The sequence below is a fragment of the Chiroxiphia lanceolata genome, chromosome 4 (assembly GCF_009829145.1).
Source record: "Chiroxiphia lanceolata isolate bChiLan1 chromosome 4, bChiLan1.pri, whole genome shotgun sequence".
Lineage (NCBI taxonomy): Eukaryota > Metazoa > Chordata > Aves > Passeriformes > Pipridae > Chiroxiphia > Chiroxiphia lanceolata.
Genome location: NC_045640.1, coordinates 23,847,164 through 23,860,356, shown reverse-complemented (window position 1 = coordinate 23,860,356; position 13,193 = coordinate 23,847,164). Strand labels below are relative to the sequence as shown.

Genomic DNA, 13,193 nt, shown 5'->3' with positions numbered 1-13,193 from the left:
GAGCAGTCTGGGATAGCTTCATCCTTTTGACAGCAATTACATACAGAATACATATACATGAACTGTTGCACAAATCACGTTCTGCAAGTGCAAGAAGCATTTGAAATATTTCAGACAAAGAAACCTTTGAAAATACAGTTTTATTTCCAGGCTTTAAGGAAGAACCCTACCTTGTTGTGCTCCTAAAGTCAGAGGTGTTATTTTCATCTACAGGAGCCAGAAATTTTAAGAAATTTGGCACAGAAGAGGAAGAATGAAGCTTTTTCCTTAAGGCAGTACGGTAGGAGATGCTGAGAGTGCAGTTGGGAAAAGTATAGTTTAGAACAAAGAAGTATAAATCCACAGAATAAAAATAACACACATTTCTAAGTTTCAAACGAAAAACAGCTAAATCCTGAAGGCCTGAATACCAGCCAAAGTCAAAACTGAAGCTGCTAACAAAGTGCTACTTTGAAATACATATTTGTTTGGGAAAACTAATATGTTCCAATATATACTTCCAAACAATATATGTTCCAAAATGTATTTCCAGTAAAGTTATTATTCTTTGCTATATCCCAAGATTTCAGTGCATGTTTCAAATAAATTTCTTTAATCTATTAAGAACCAATGCCAACTTTATCATTGGACATTTACTTAAATATCAGTTTCCGTGACTGACTAAGTTTGGGGGAAAAGGTTAAGAAAAGTTGACAGTGACAATCTTTGTGCTGGCAAAGGAGAAATAAGACTTTGGCAAAAAACATTTTGTAAAGTATTAACAGGGTTTTATTCAGACAAGCTTGGAACTTTTCACTTAAAAGCTGAGCCTTCTGACTGATCATTCATGATTGTGGCTCTATTTATGCAACAGACAGGAGTACTAATCAAATGTCATGAACAGTCTTCTGGTCTTTTAACATAACAAGTCCCAAACATACTCAGGAGAAGGTTAACAGAAGGAAATATGAACACCTCAGACAATGAAAAGTTTTTGCATGGAGTGAAAACATAGAAAACTACTTGGCTGATGATACTGAAGACTGTTCTTCAGAAGAGTACACAAAACCATGTAAGTAGGAGAATTTACTTCTGAAAAAGTAAGTTTAAGAAATAATTGCTTCTAATAAACCGTAATGATATATCCAGATGGCCTTTAGCTCTGTTTCCTGAAGATGTGAATGGAATAGGGGGGATACTCTGGGATAATCACCAGTATGAAGCAAAGCAGATTCTTTAGTAGCTGGTACAGAGACAAAGATAAGGCTGTAGCATGGTGTGCCCTGCAAACAGGGTTCACTTACAATCCCAGTGTAAATCCATCACAATTACATGGTAATTCCACTTACAGAATAGAATCAACTCATTAACCCATTTGATATCCCTATCAATTTCCATTTTCAGTCTTGTTGCATAGATGTCCAATATGGTATATCCTTAAATTACAAGGAAAGGGAAGGAGAAGTTCCATCTGTGTGCACAGAATCATTAACAAATCTATTTGGAAAAATCTACTTTTGAGAAGTTAACCTTCGGGATTAAAGTAAGTCTTACTAAACTGAAGAGTATATCAGGGCCATATCCTGCCCTGAGCTATATCATACTTCTGAGGTAAAGTTAAATTAAGGGATGCTAGTTAGTATTCAGTAAATACAACTGAAGAAACTGGTGAAACAAGGTTCTCAGTTGACTACTTTCCCAGGTTCAGAAAAATCAGCACCTTGGAGAAACAGGAAACTTTCACCCAAGAGAACAAAAACGAACAATAAACAGCAATAGCAACAAAAATTGCTTGCCAATGGCCAGTGACTGTTGTCAGAGCTTCCAAGACATTTGGTTTCATTAGCCTTTTGAGCTAAAATAAGCAGTTTTAGCTCAAGGGGTTAAGAAGGGGTTTTGCAGTTCAAGATTTTTAGGGACCTACTTAATTTCAGATTCTCAGGGAAATGAAGTTAATGTCCTTTTCTCAATGTTCTCTGTATGTATTTTAATTCTATGAAAGGAGACACAGAAAAGTATAATTTGATATCGCTGAAAGTAACTAAGACAAATATGTAAGCTGATGGGTTGAGGGTTTTTTTGGTCTTGGGTTTTTGTTCTATGAGGAGTGGGGGTGGTGGTGGGGATTGTTCGCAGGGGGGGTTTTTGTATTGGCTCTCCATAGTCCTGCTACTTCCTGCCCCTTTCAGTCAACTTGGTGAACTTGCCTTTAGTGTCAGGCACAAAATAATATATGTTACCATAAACAAAGCAGAACAGAATAGAATGATTCAGGAAGGACAGAGTGAGCTCAGGTTCCTGGCAACTTATCCCTCACACAATTTAAGGAGTGCTGCTGTCTGCTGCATAACAACAAATTGCTTTGGAGCAACTGGCTCTACAGAGTGAGCCGGTGTCTGAAAGAATTTTATTGATTAAAACAACAAATGATGTAATTAGCTACTATATTCAGTAGCGGAACAGTTAAAGGGTTCCCTCTCCCATAAAAATCTACCAACCTTTGGTCTATATTAAATTATTTTAACTATTTATGCTATACAATTTCATACTTATGACACGGTAAAAGAAATCCTACCCCAAACTATTTGCACGTGCTAGCTCACCTTTTTTGTGCAAAATGCCCACTTTGCTCTCCACTTGAATTATGCCTTAGATATTTAAAAAAGTTGGGTGAAGAGGCTGAGGGATTAAGACGAGCTAGAGTAGGAGAACGTGCAAGTTGACCAGAAGAACTTTTAGATTCGCCGACAAATTCGTTCAAACCATATAGTGTGATTCCAACCAAAGTGATGGAGTTGAGGTAGCACAAAGAAGAAAAGAGTAAGAAAGGAAAGAAGGGGGAAAAAAAAGAAGTGAAATTCCTTCTCTAATCTTTGAAAAAGACCTGGCATATATAAATGAGACATTTCCTATATTTTCACAGTTAATGCAGTAACTTAAGAACACGAACATTTTAACCCAACTAGCAAAATCCCAAATAACACATTTACGGGCTTCATCAAGGCATTTCAGCATATTACTAAATTAAAATGCACAAAAACCTGGCACTAACAGTCCCATTTATTTTTCCTTGTATGTGTTTCCCCTTGATTTCTATGATAAAGTCAGGCATATGATCAAGAGTTCCAATGGATAAGAAGTGAACTGCTACAGGAAGAACTGAATTTATTTCTACTTTGAAAACAATTTATGAAATGAGGTAAGCTGTTCAAAAACACTCATAAAACAGTCAAGACTTTTAAAAGTCTGTAATTCCAGTGATTTTTGAGAACTTTAAGTATATTTGTCTTGTAAGTTTTCCATTTCCTCTGTTTCTGTACATTTGCTATGAAATGGAAGCAACAGGAATTTCTTTTGGATTTGAGTTATGTGAGGGAGCAGGCACACTCAGGTCTTACTAAAAATCACATGACCAAGCCCAAATAGAAATAATCAAGGAAATGAAAAATATACTTAATTTCTAGCTGCATTCCTTTAATAAGGTAATAAGTCATTAAACTAGCAGCTACAAGCATCAGGGAACCTCTTGTGAAGATAACAGACCAGCAACAAGTCCTAAACTGCACTAGAAAAACGTTCTAGTACTTTAAAATTAAAAAGTTTCAAAAAAGGGACAAAGAGGCAAGACGGGTTATGTTTTCTTTCAAATACTATAATTCTCTTTTTTTCACTGTCATCACCCATTTCAGGCATGTTCATTTACTGCCCTGCCTCCTGCAGGAAAAAATGAGGTGGAGCACATAGAGATTTCCTACTAACTTGTGTAAATGAGCAGTGTGGGCAGTAAAACAGAAGCCTACAGACAGAAATGTTTCCATAGTAATTTGAAAAAGCTAGATAGAAGGGTGGGAGAAAACTGACATAAAGTTAAGAGTGGACTAGAGATGCAGAGGCATCCAATGAAGGAGGACAGCCTGAAGAATATTAGCAATAGCTTGTTTTGGTGAGTAAAATTTAAATATGCTCATTGAAAAGCTAGACAGGAGCCTCACCTCTACCAATAACTAAGCAATTTATGTCAGTTTAGTGTGCTATTTCAAAGTCACATATGAATTCACCAATCAGTAAGGTTTTCAGGATCAGAAAGGCTACCGGATTTTTCTCTCTAAATAGACCACAAGAAGCAGCATTTATTTATACTGCTCACAGATAAAAAAAACCCCAAAAATTAATGCTTGCACAAATATAACTGAACTGCTTAGGAGCAATCCTATTGTGCTTACAAGTAGTTTTGTGTCATATACTGTGGAACTACACATCTCATGTCTTCTCTGCCCTGTGGAGCAAATAGGGCTAAAAGTCTTTTTAAACAGAATACCTACAAATCTCCAAAGAGTGTGACACACCACTGCAACACATTTCTTATCCATTAAGAGGACATACCTGGTATGCAGTCATCATCCCCAAATATGCCCTCAACAAATGAAATCATAGCCTGCTTTTAATAAGTCTTACTTTCTTTTGTGAGGAGTCTCTGTGCTCACTGAGTGATACCTCATAAGTTTCCTCTGAGGAACAGACGGTGATGTTTCAACAGGTACCAGAGATTCCTGGCTTTTAGTTGGCAAATGGCTTAGAGTGTTTGCTCGCCTCCGAAAGCTTTGCTGAGGTAACGTAACAGACTGATCAACAGGACAATCCTCTGTGATGCTGGAGAGATCACCCACCGATCCACTGCTCTTGACAGCGCTTCCTATAGGAAGGGTAGGAAGTCCGTCTTTCTCCTTTTCACACAATGGTGGTTCCTAGCAGGGCAAGATATAAGGTTATCATTATGTGGGTTTAGAATCCAGCTTTGACATTGCATTAGCGTGTCATTATTCACATCCCACAGAGACCTACTTCAAACACGCACATTTTTATCAAGATAGCTCAAAGAAAGATGTTTGATGCTTTATGTCTTTGTTATTCATCACCGATGTCAACAAACAAGAGTCTTTATTTTCCAGAGAAAAAGTAATTTTGAGAGTAATAGTATGTTCATTACAGCTCAGAAGAAATGGGGTCAAAACAAAAGGATTAGGGTTTGGCTAACAGTGAAAAGGGTGGCATTGCAGAGTACTGTGCATTTAGGATGCCATCTCACAGTTCCTTGTCTAGCTGAAGATTCACATAAAGAACTTAATTCTAGGACTAGATGCTTGTTTCAGTCCCAAACCATGCATTTTCTTCATTCCCCACCTTGGGTGTTTCTGGCAGTCAGCCATTCTTTCAAAAACGTAAGCAGAAAGAACAGACTCTTGATTACATGAAATCAGGAGTCTGCTGGTGCTCAGGTATTACAGGAGAATCAATAGCTGTATATCAGGTCTGCAGAGTTCTATGCTGCCTCCAGAGAAGAAGACTGGCTTCTTCTATGCTGTTTGTTTGTATTGTTTTATACAGACTAAAAGCTTTCTAACCACACAAAGGGGGAAATTACTCCACTTCTTGTTTATGTTTCTTATGAATGCAACCCTGCATTCATCATATGTAGTTTCAGGGCTAAAACCAGCCAGATTAGCATGGCCAGCATGGTAATTACAGCATTTGTTTTGCTGCACATTGTTGCAATATCCAGATGATGTATATAATATTTTATTTCACATACAGACACTCATTCAAACAAAATGTACGTTATATACAGTACGAGGCATTTCTAATTCAAATGGAAACTCAATTGCACTTCTCTTGTTTATAGCATGGGGGACAGAATGAAAAGCTTGAAAGCAACTTGAAACTTTTGGAGAACAGAAACAGATTTACTATGTGTCCCATCTTGCCAAAAAGTATGGAAATCTCCAGTGAAATTCTACAGATAACAGCATCTTACACATCCCTGTTGTATTACCATGTGACTACTATTCTTAGCCTGAATCTCTATTACTAGACTAAACTGATAATTTTTTCAAGTTGTCCCTCAGAGGACTTGCACACATTCTAACATTACATATATGAAAAATGATTTGGATAATCAACTTGCAAATTCTAAAAAACCTGAATATTGCTTCAGGCTGGGGGAAAAAAAAAAAGAGAAAAGAAGGGAAAGGCAGTGGCTGATCCAAGAAGCTGCCTGTAATGAATGCAGCCCTGTCACTCTCAGAGGCATTCAGCACAGGAATAAAGACACATCATTTGGATCAGCAAGCAGCAGCAGAATTCTTACAGATAGGAAGAAAAGGACATACCTATCCTCCCTACTCTGTGATATTGTTTTATCATACTGTTTGGCTGTTCTGTGGTTTCTTTCTTTTCACACACAATCAGGTAACTTGTCTACTGCCAAAAACCAATCAAAAAAACGCAAGATGTTAGAACAGAACAGTTATATGAGCATTTCACATCCGATCAATTGTTTCGGAACAACTAATACTATAGTCTTTTATTTCGACTATTATCTGAAGTTTCTAAATATGTACCATTATCCCAGGCTTTACTTACTTTATTTGTGCTGCTTAAAGTATTGGACACAGAGCTGTCCAAATCCACAGAACCAGAACTGTCCAATGGACCTCTGGCTTTACTGCCCTGTAGAGATAAAGCACACTAGCAGTTAAGATTATGATATATGGGGCATACGAAAAAGAGATTTGTGTAGCATAGTCAGAATCTATAATTTTCAAAGACAGTATCAAATTTAATTTCCTAAAATGCCTAAGAATATCCTTTGCCCTTATGGGAAACAGAAGCTTCATTCAGGATAGTCTCTGACAATTTAAAGGATCCTGTAGAATTAAGGAATTCTCATTGGCAGTTATGTGTTTTTACTTCCGTATTAGGTACTTCTTACAAAGATACAGAGAAATGAAAAGGATGTCTATGACAAAGGACTAAACCCATATGAATTTAATACACAGCAAAACAATTTCTGGTGCTATCATTTCAGTGCCTACAAATCAGAAAGCATAAATATTTCTGTATAATCTGTTCAATAATACCTTTGTGTAATTTGACTAATGCTTTTATGTAACCAAGAAAAATATCAAGAAACCTAGTGATGGATTCTTACGTGGAACTTCTATTTTCCTAATCTTAAATGTTTTATTTTTTCTGCTCTTATGTTACGACATATGTTCTCTTTGAACTGTTATTCCAGGTAAAATGTAAAATGTTATCATTATTCACAACAGTGACTATTCTCTCTTCGAAGTTCAGTCACAACTTCTGGCTTCAGACCTGATCAAAATCAAGAATTTCCATCAAAAACAGCAATGACAGCAAAAATGCAACCATTATACAGCTGTGCTTATGTGAAGACAAGCTTATGCCAGTCAAGACAAACTGGCAAAAATTAGAACAGTACTATAGTTAATGTAACAACACTAACATTATGTGTCACATCCCAAACACATGCACAGCAGGATTTTATGGGGGTGAATTCTAGGAATACTGTCTGGGAAGTAATGAGGGGAGATATTAAACTAAAATCGCCTCTATATGCATAATTATGACAGGGAGACCATGCTTTTGCCATTATTTGTTTTATGGGAACAGGTTAGATATGTCTGAAATAAGCTTTGAAAACCTCATTTTGTCACTACAAGTTGCATGTCTAGGAGCCAATAAATTAGACTAGATCTTGCTTCTATATAACTTTTTGCTGATTACAAATGAGAATATCCAATTTCTGTTCCTGAATATTTGTTGTTTGGCATTCTGTCACAGCTTTTTTTTCTTAAGGGAGAAGGTCTGATTTTTTTAACCCTTTGTCAGGCAGAAGTCTTTCCAAGTTTATTATTTTCCTCAGACTTTTCCTATGAGGTGCAAAACAAAAAATATTTGAATGAGAAGACACTCCGTAGGTTTAAATGGTGCTTGAACTTGACATCTGATTTAATTTCATAACTGCTGCTGTATACTTTCAGCAGATAATTTCAGCGATCTGTTTATGATAAACAGATTTTCATTTACTCATCATTTTCCTAACATGATTTCTTGGGAATCACTATCACACCGAAGCTTGAGTTTTTCCCACTGATCCATATTTCAGGACACTGTTTACAGAGAATTTTAGCTGATGTAATATTGCATAAATGCCTTCATATTCTTAGTGCCGTCTGAAGTTCTTTACATTCCTTGCCTTCAAATAATCTATGGCATTTAAAAGTTCAGATGCCTCATTATTCATCAGTCCTGTGTCACTAATAAATACTATCTCATTAGGAATGCTTAGTCAGTTGCTTAATAATTTCCTTCTACATAAATAAAAGTGAACAATTATAACTACTTTTTAAATTTCCTAAATCCTAAAGAGAAATAAAACAATAATCTCTTTTTTTTAAGTCCTCATGCTCAACTTCATATTCATTTTTTGAAATGCCTATATACACTATTTCTTATCTAGGAATTAGTTCACTTCATCCAGGACTTGGTATTCTCTCTATCAAAGCCCTGGTTTGTTTTGTCTTCTTCTATAATGTACATTCAAATATTTTTGTCACTGTGCCTTTAATAACTTCTGGGGTCTAGCCTGGAAGAATAACAAATATGACTTTTCTATCATTCAAATAAATAAAGCAATGACTTTATGTTCAAAGACAATAAACATGAAGATACTTACACGTGATAAAATACTTTCAAATGATTCTGTCAGAGACCTTTTTGCTTTGTTCTTTAACATATCTAATCTGAATCTCGGAGCACTGCTGGACACCTCATTTACAGCATTCTCAGCAGGAGGCTGTGAAGTCTGCAAACAGAAATGCAAAATGCTCAACAGCATGGAGCAGAATCTCAGTGAACAGGCTGAAGACTTCTGTAACCTGAATCAATACTTTCTACTGGTGTCCTCGGCTTTTCATGCCTTTTTCTCTATTGATACTTGTACTGAAGTTTAACAAACTACATAAGACCAGGAAATCTCTTAAAGGAAATGAGCTGAGTGTACTAGCATGCCTCAGAAGAACTGGCGTTTTGACAAGAATTTATGTCTCTGTTGACAGTTTTTCTTCAGTGCCAACATACAGTTGTACAAATTCTAAATGTTTAAGTGTAACGGATTAGAGATGTCTGATGGATTTCCTTTTCTTCAACTAAGAAATTAATCAAAATGGATGAAGCTCATAATTATTTGGAACTCTCAACCATCTCCATTATATTAAAATGGGGCTTTCTAAGGGCCAGGAAGATGTGTAACAATCAAGCTCTTCTATATATTTCACCAGTAGAAACTATTCCACCTTAAAGCTAACAATCAATTGAGAGTTTTACTTCGTAAATAAATATTTCAGTCAATTTTTAGTGCTGTGAAGACCAGTGTAGCAAACAGAAAAATGATACTATGATGCAAATATTACCATCCAAACCCAACACCTGCAGTAGAAAATCAGAGCTTCGTTTTCAATGATATTTTTCGGTGTTCACCTTCAGGCTGCCAGGCACCATAGCCTTCTGTATTTGTCCCTAATTTCAGAGACTGAATGCTTGATCTATGCAATTACTACTACCTGGGCAGCTGAATAGTACATTATCACCATCACCAAATAGTTCTGCCTACCTATAATTATAAATCATCCTATTTCCAGTATGACAAAGTTACAGGCTTCTGTATTTTCTTTTTACCTTCCCTCATCTTATCCTCAAAGAGCAAATTAGATGCTGCTTACAATTATATTCTTATGAAAAGACACTTATTGTGAAACGTTTTTGTTAAATAAGATCCATGTATCAGTATCATATTTAATTTTTTCCCTCCCCTGAATTAGGTATTAAAAAAAAAAAGTGATTATGAAAAGAATGAAAGTGAATACCTATGCAGAAAAGAAAGGAACAGGGATACCAGGGTGTGATGGGTTAATGATTGCTGAGACAAATAACACTGCCAGATAGGCATTCAAAGGTATCTGCTATTACACAGCTCTGGAGATTAATTATCACAGTAAATATAAAATGTTATACTAAGACAAATGATGGACTGATGGCAAGTCAACTCTGTTCTTAGAGCACCGGCATCTTTGCAAGTGTCAGATTAACTAATTTTGGTTCCAGGAACGGAGCAAACAGACTGAAGCAGGCCTTAAGAATTATCAAATCACAATGAAGACACACTAATCTATCTTCCTTTCTAGATCTCTATTTCCAAGCTGTTAGTGACTGACAACTATTTGATAATCAGTTGCCATTAGACCAAATAAAAATATTTCAGGTATGATGATAGAGGACTTCAGGCAATGTTTCTTTGTCTTATGCCATAACTCCAATACTTTATTCTTAAAAGTCTTTTTCTGGTGAGATACACAAGACAATAAATCAGAGAACAAAACATGCAAAGTTTTCTTCCTGTTTACTCAGTGAGGTCAATAATTAGCCAGTAAGCCATAAAAGGAGAAGAGATTAACTAAGTGAAAAAATAGTAAATGAAGATTTGCTGCTACTTCCCTATTTCTTCACAGGTCTCATTACTCTCCATATATTCATTTGCTAGTTTATATCAACAATGGCCAGTAGCAGTTATCACAATGGAATTACCAGCCAGAAGCAAAGGGACAACCAAGATTTTTAAAAGGATCAAATAATTGGAACTGAAAGTTTCCAGAGAATGGGGGTCTATCCTTTTTTAAATACAGACCACCTTGAGGTGTTTCAAGTTAATTAGTCACAAACTAAGGCATCCAAAATCACTAATTCCTTTTGGAAAATCTTAACTGTGCTCTGTAAATGGCCTCAAACAGCGCTGATGGAACCTGATGCAGTTTAGAAGGTAGCTCAGCTTTCTGGAAATGGACGAGAGTCTCTGCTGAAGTTTCTGCAGTGATTCTCCTCAGCTACTCCTTCTTGAGGCCACTTCAAATGGTCATTTGCACAAAAGACATAGCTTCCAGCTCTTGAGTAAATTTAACAGACCTTTTATGAAGGATCATATCCAATGTGTTGGCAGTATACTGACTTACACTCTCAGTGGGATAGCAAATGACACAGATCAGCTGAGAGCAATTGTAAATTTCTTATATATTCTCACATACATTAAATTTTCATTGCAGTGAGAAGAAAGAAACAAATTAAGTACTCTACCTTGTCTGCATCTCTGTCTCCTAGGCTTGAAATCAAACTGTACTAGGGACCTCAAAATCTGAAATATCTTTTTTTGGTGCATGACAATAGCCTATGAATCATAAGGAAATTCAGTATTCACCACTGCTTAACACTTTCAAGTTTCAAAATGCCAGTGATGGAAATTTACCTTTGGAAAGATACGTAAAGTTTTTTTTCTGGCTCCTCCTTATATGAACTAAACCCAAATGTTTACTTACCTGTTTTGCTTCTCCAACATGAACATGGTCCTTCTGTTTTTCTTCATACATGTTTCTCAAAACAGAGATAACCAACTCATTCTCTTCTTGATCATTTCTTGGTCTTAATTTCTTTAATTGAAAACACCACAAGCACAGTAATTACACATTTGTATAACTGTCAGCAAATATTTATTCTTTTCATTTTGTCACAGTCCATACACTGTCAGTGTAACACCTTTAGTTTGGTTAATGCTACTACTCCAGTCCACCAGAGGACACCAGTGTCCCAGGCAAAGCACCAATACAGCCAGAGAAACACCTCACCTCACTTCATTCATGACAGAATTTACATGAAAGACAAAGGACAACCGTAAAGGTATCAAACTGCCACAAGCAAATGAAGGCTTAAAAAAATACGTTTGCCAATTTGCTTTTGATATGAAGAAAATCAAAACACAGTAGTTCTGAGTTTGTGGCACACGTGAAGTAGTGTTCTGGAGTTACGATGCACAACCCTTCTAGAAATCCTTCTCATTAGTCGTTTAATGTGGGGGGAAATTACATAGGTATTTTCAAAATTACTGCACAAGGTGAACATATTTGTCTCTACTGCATTCTATTTAGATCCGAATTATTGTGAGAGAAAATCTTTTTAAAACAATTTATTAAAGAATTTAGTCCCAGAAACCTAACTTTTGAAAAGTACATGCTGTTTTAAGCCTATTGATGTAATGCAGAGGATATAGTATGAATTAGCTAATGCCAAGCACGTTAGCACATTAGATTAATAAAAATATCACAGCTATCTAAAATGCAAATCGTGGTTACAATACACGGATCTGTAGGAATACAACAACTACAGTTTCAGGCAGTCCAGCTGTAAAAGTTAGCTGAAAAAGATGGGCAGGAGAGATGTACTTTAGTCCTTGGTTTTACCAAGTTAATCATTTGCAGACCAGAAGCAATTAACAGTTTCCTGGTAATACCAGAAGCTTTAGATTGTGTGCAGAACACTAAAAGGCAACAGTGCTGCTAACTGCTGGATACTAAGGAATTACTTAGCTCGTGGAATCAGCCCCACAGAGTAACTTCCAAATTTGGTACTGAGTGATAAACTGCCACATGGAAACACACAAAGAGACTGAAATGACTCAGGAGAGGAAGGAAACATTATTTTCAATAGTCTGAAATTTCCTAATATTCAGTAGAGTGGCAATCCCAGTGATGTTTCCTACAATACACATCATCTGTCTTAAATCCAGCTATGCTTTCTTCTGTCCTACAATAGAATTAATTAAGAAGATAGAAAGTTTAACTTTTTTAGCTACTTTGACAAGTATTGAGATCTAGGATAAATTTTAGGTGAGAAATTTTCTGATCTTGGAACATTACCATAATATATTTTTGTCAGAGTAATAGTATGAATGTCCTCACAATATAAGCCTTCACACACAATAAAATGTGTGCAGTTTTAGTCAGTGAAAAGGCAACATCTTCATAGAAAACAAGTAGTATTATTAGTGGAAGAAAAATGAGTAAAACAGTTGTTTTCATCAAAAGACAAGTTTTTAACAGCTCTAGAAAAACAATGATATTGAAATTAAAGCTCAAGGTGATTAATGCTATTAAATAATGAATAATTCACAAAAAATGAAAATAACTTCTGTGTTTCACACTGATGTTAGCAAAAAACATCAATTGCTTTAAAATCTCCCAGGAAACAAAGAACTTACCTGAACCTCTTCAAAAACGGAGGCCTGTTCCTGGTTATTTAGTGTTGTTAGATGCTTTTGTAGTTCTAGTTTAGTCTTAGAAGGGTGCAACCCTACCAAGAGGAACAAAAAAGAAGAAATTACAGGGTCAATTTTGTCAGAATTAATCACTCACATAAATATGCCCAAAATTTAAGCCAAAGCTTGTCAGTTATTTGAGTTGACCCATTGAATGATTTCATAACAGGGCATTAGAAGGAACTCCAGGTTCATTTAAAGCTACTGCTGAACT

General features: G+C 36.0%; 1 protein-coding gene across 10 annotated transcripts in view; it reads right to left on the bottom strand.

Moving 5' to 3' along the window:
- TBC1D1 (TBC1 domain family member 1) overlaps positions 1 to 13,193 on the bottom strand; it is a 115,309-nt gene that overhangs the window by 39,746 nt on the left and 62,370 nt on the right. For 6 of the 10 annotated variants that reach the window (XR_004356756.1, XM_032685957.1, XM_032685958.1 and 3 more), the window contains 7 exons: positions 12,923 to 13,014; positions 11,208 to 11,318; positions 8,519 to 8,647; positions 6,400 to 6,486; positions 4,435 to 4,724; positions 2,583 to 2,711; positions 171 to 290 (listed from right to left, as the gene is read on the bottom strand). Coding sequence is in view for 9 of the 10 variants with exons in the window: in XM_032685957.1 (XP_032541848.1) it covers positions 171 to 290; positions 2,583 to 2,711; positions 4,435 to 4,724; positions 6,400 to 6,486; positions 8,519 to 8,647; positions 11,208 to 11,318; positions 12,923 to 13,014 (958 nt within the window). In the remaining variant the exon portion in view is untranslated. The remainder of the gene's footprint in view (positions 1 to 170; positions 291 to 2,582; positions 2,712 to 4,434; positions 4,725 to 6,399; positions 6,487 to 8,518; positions 8,648 to 11,207; positions 11,319 to 12,922; positions 13,015 to 13,193) is intronic. The other 4 variants (XM_032685961.1, XM_032685962.1, XM_032685963.1 and 1 more) reach the window with 4 other exon arrangements.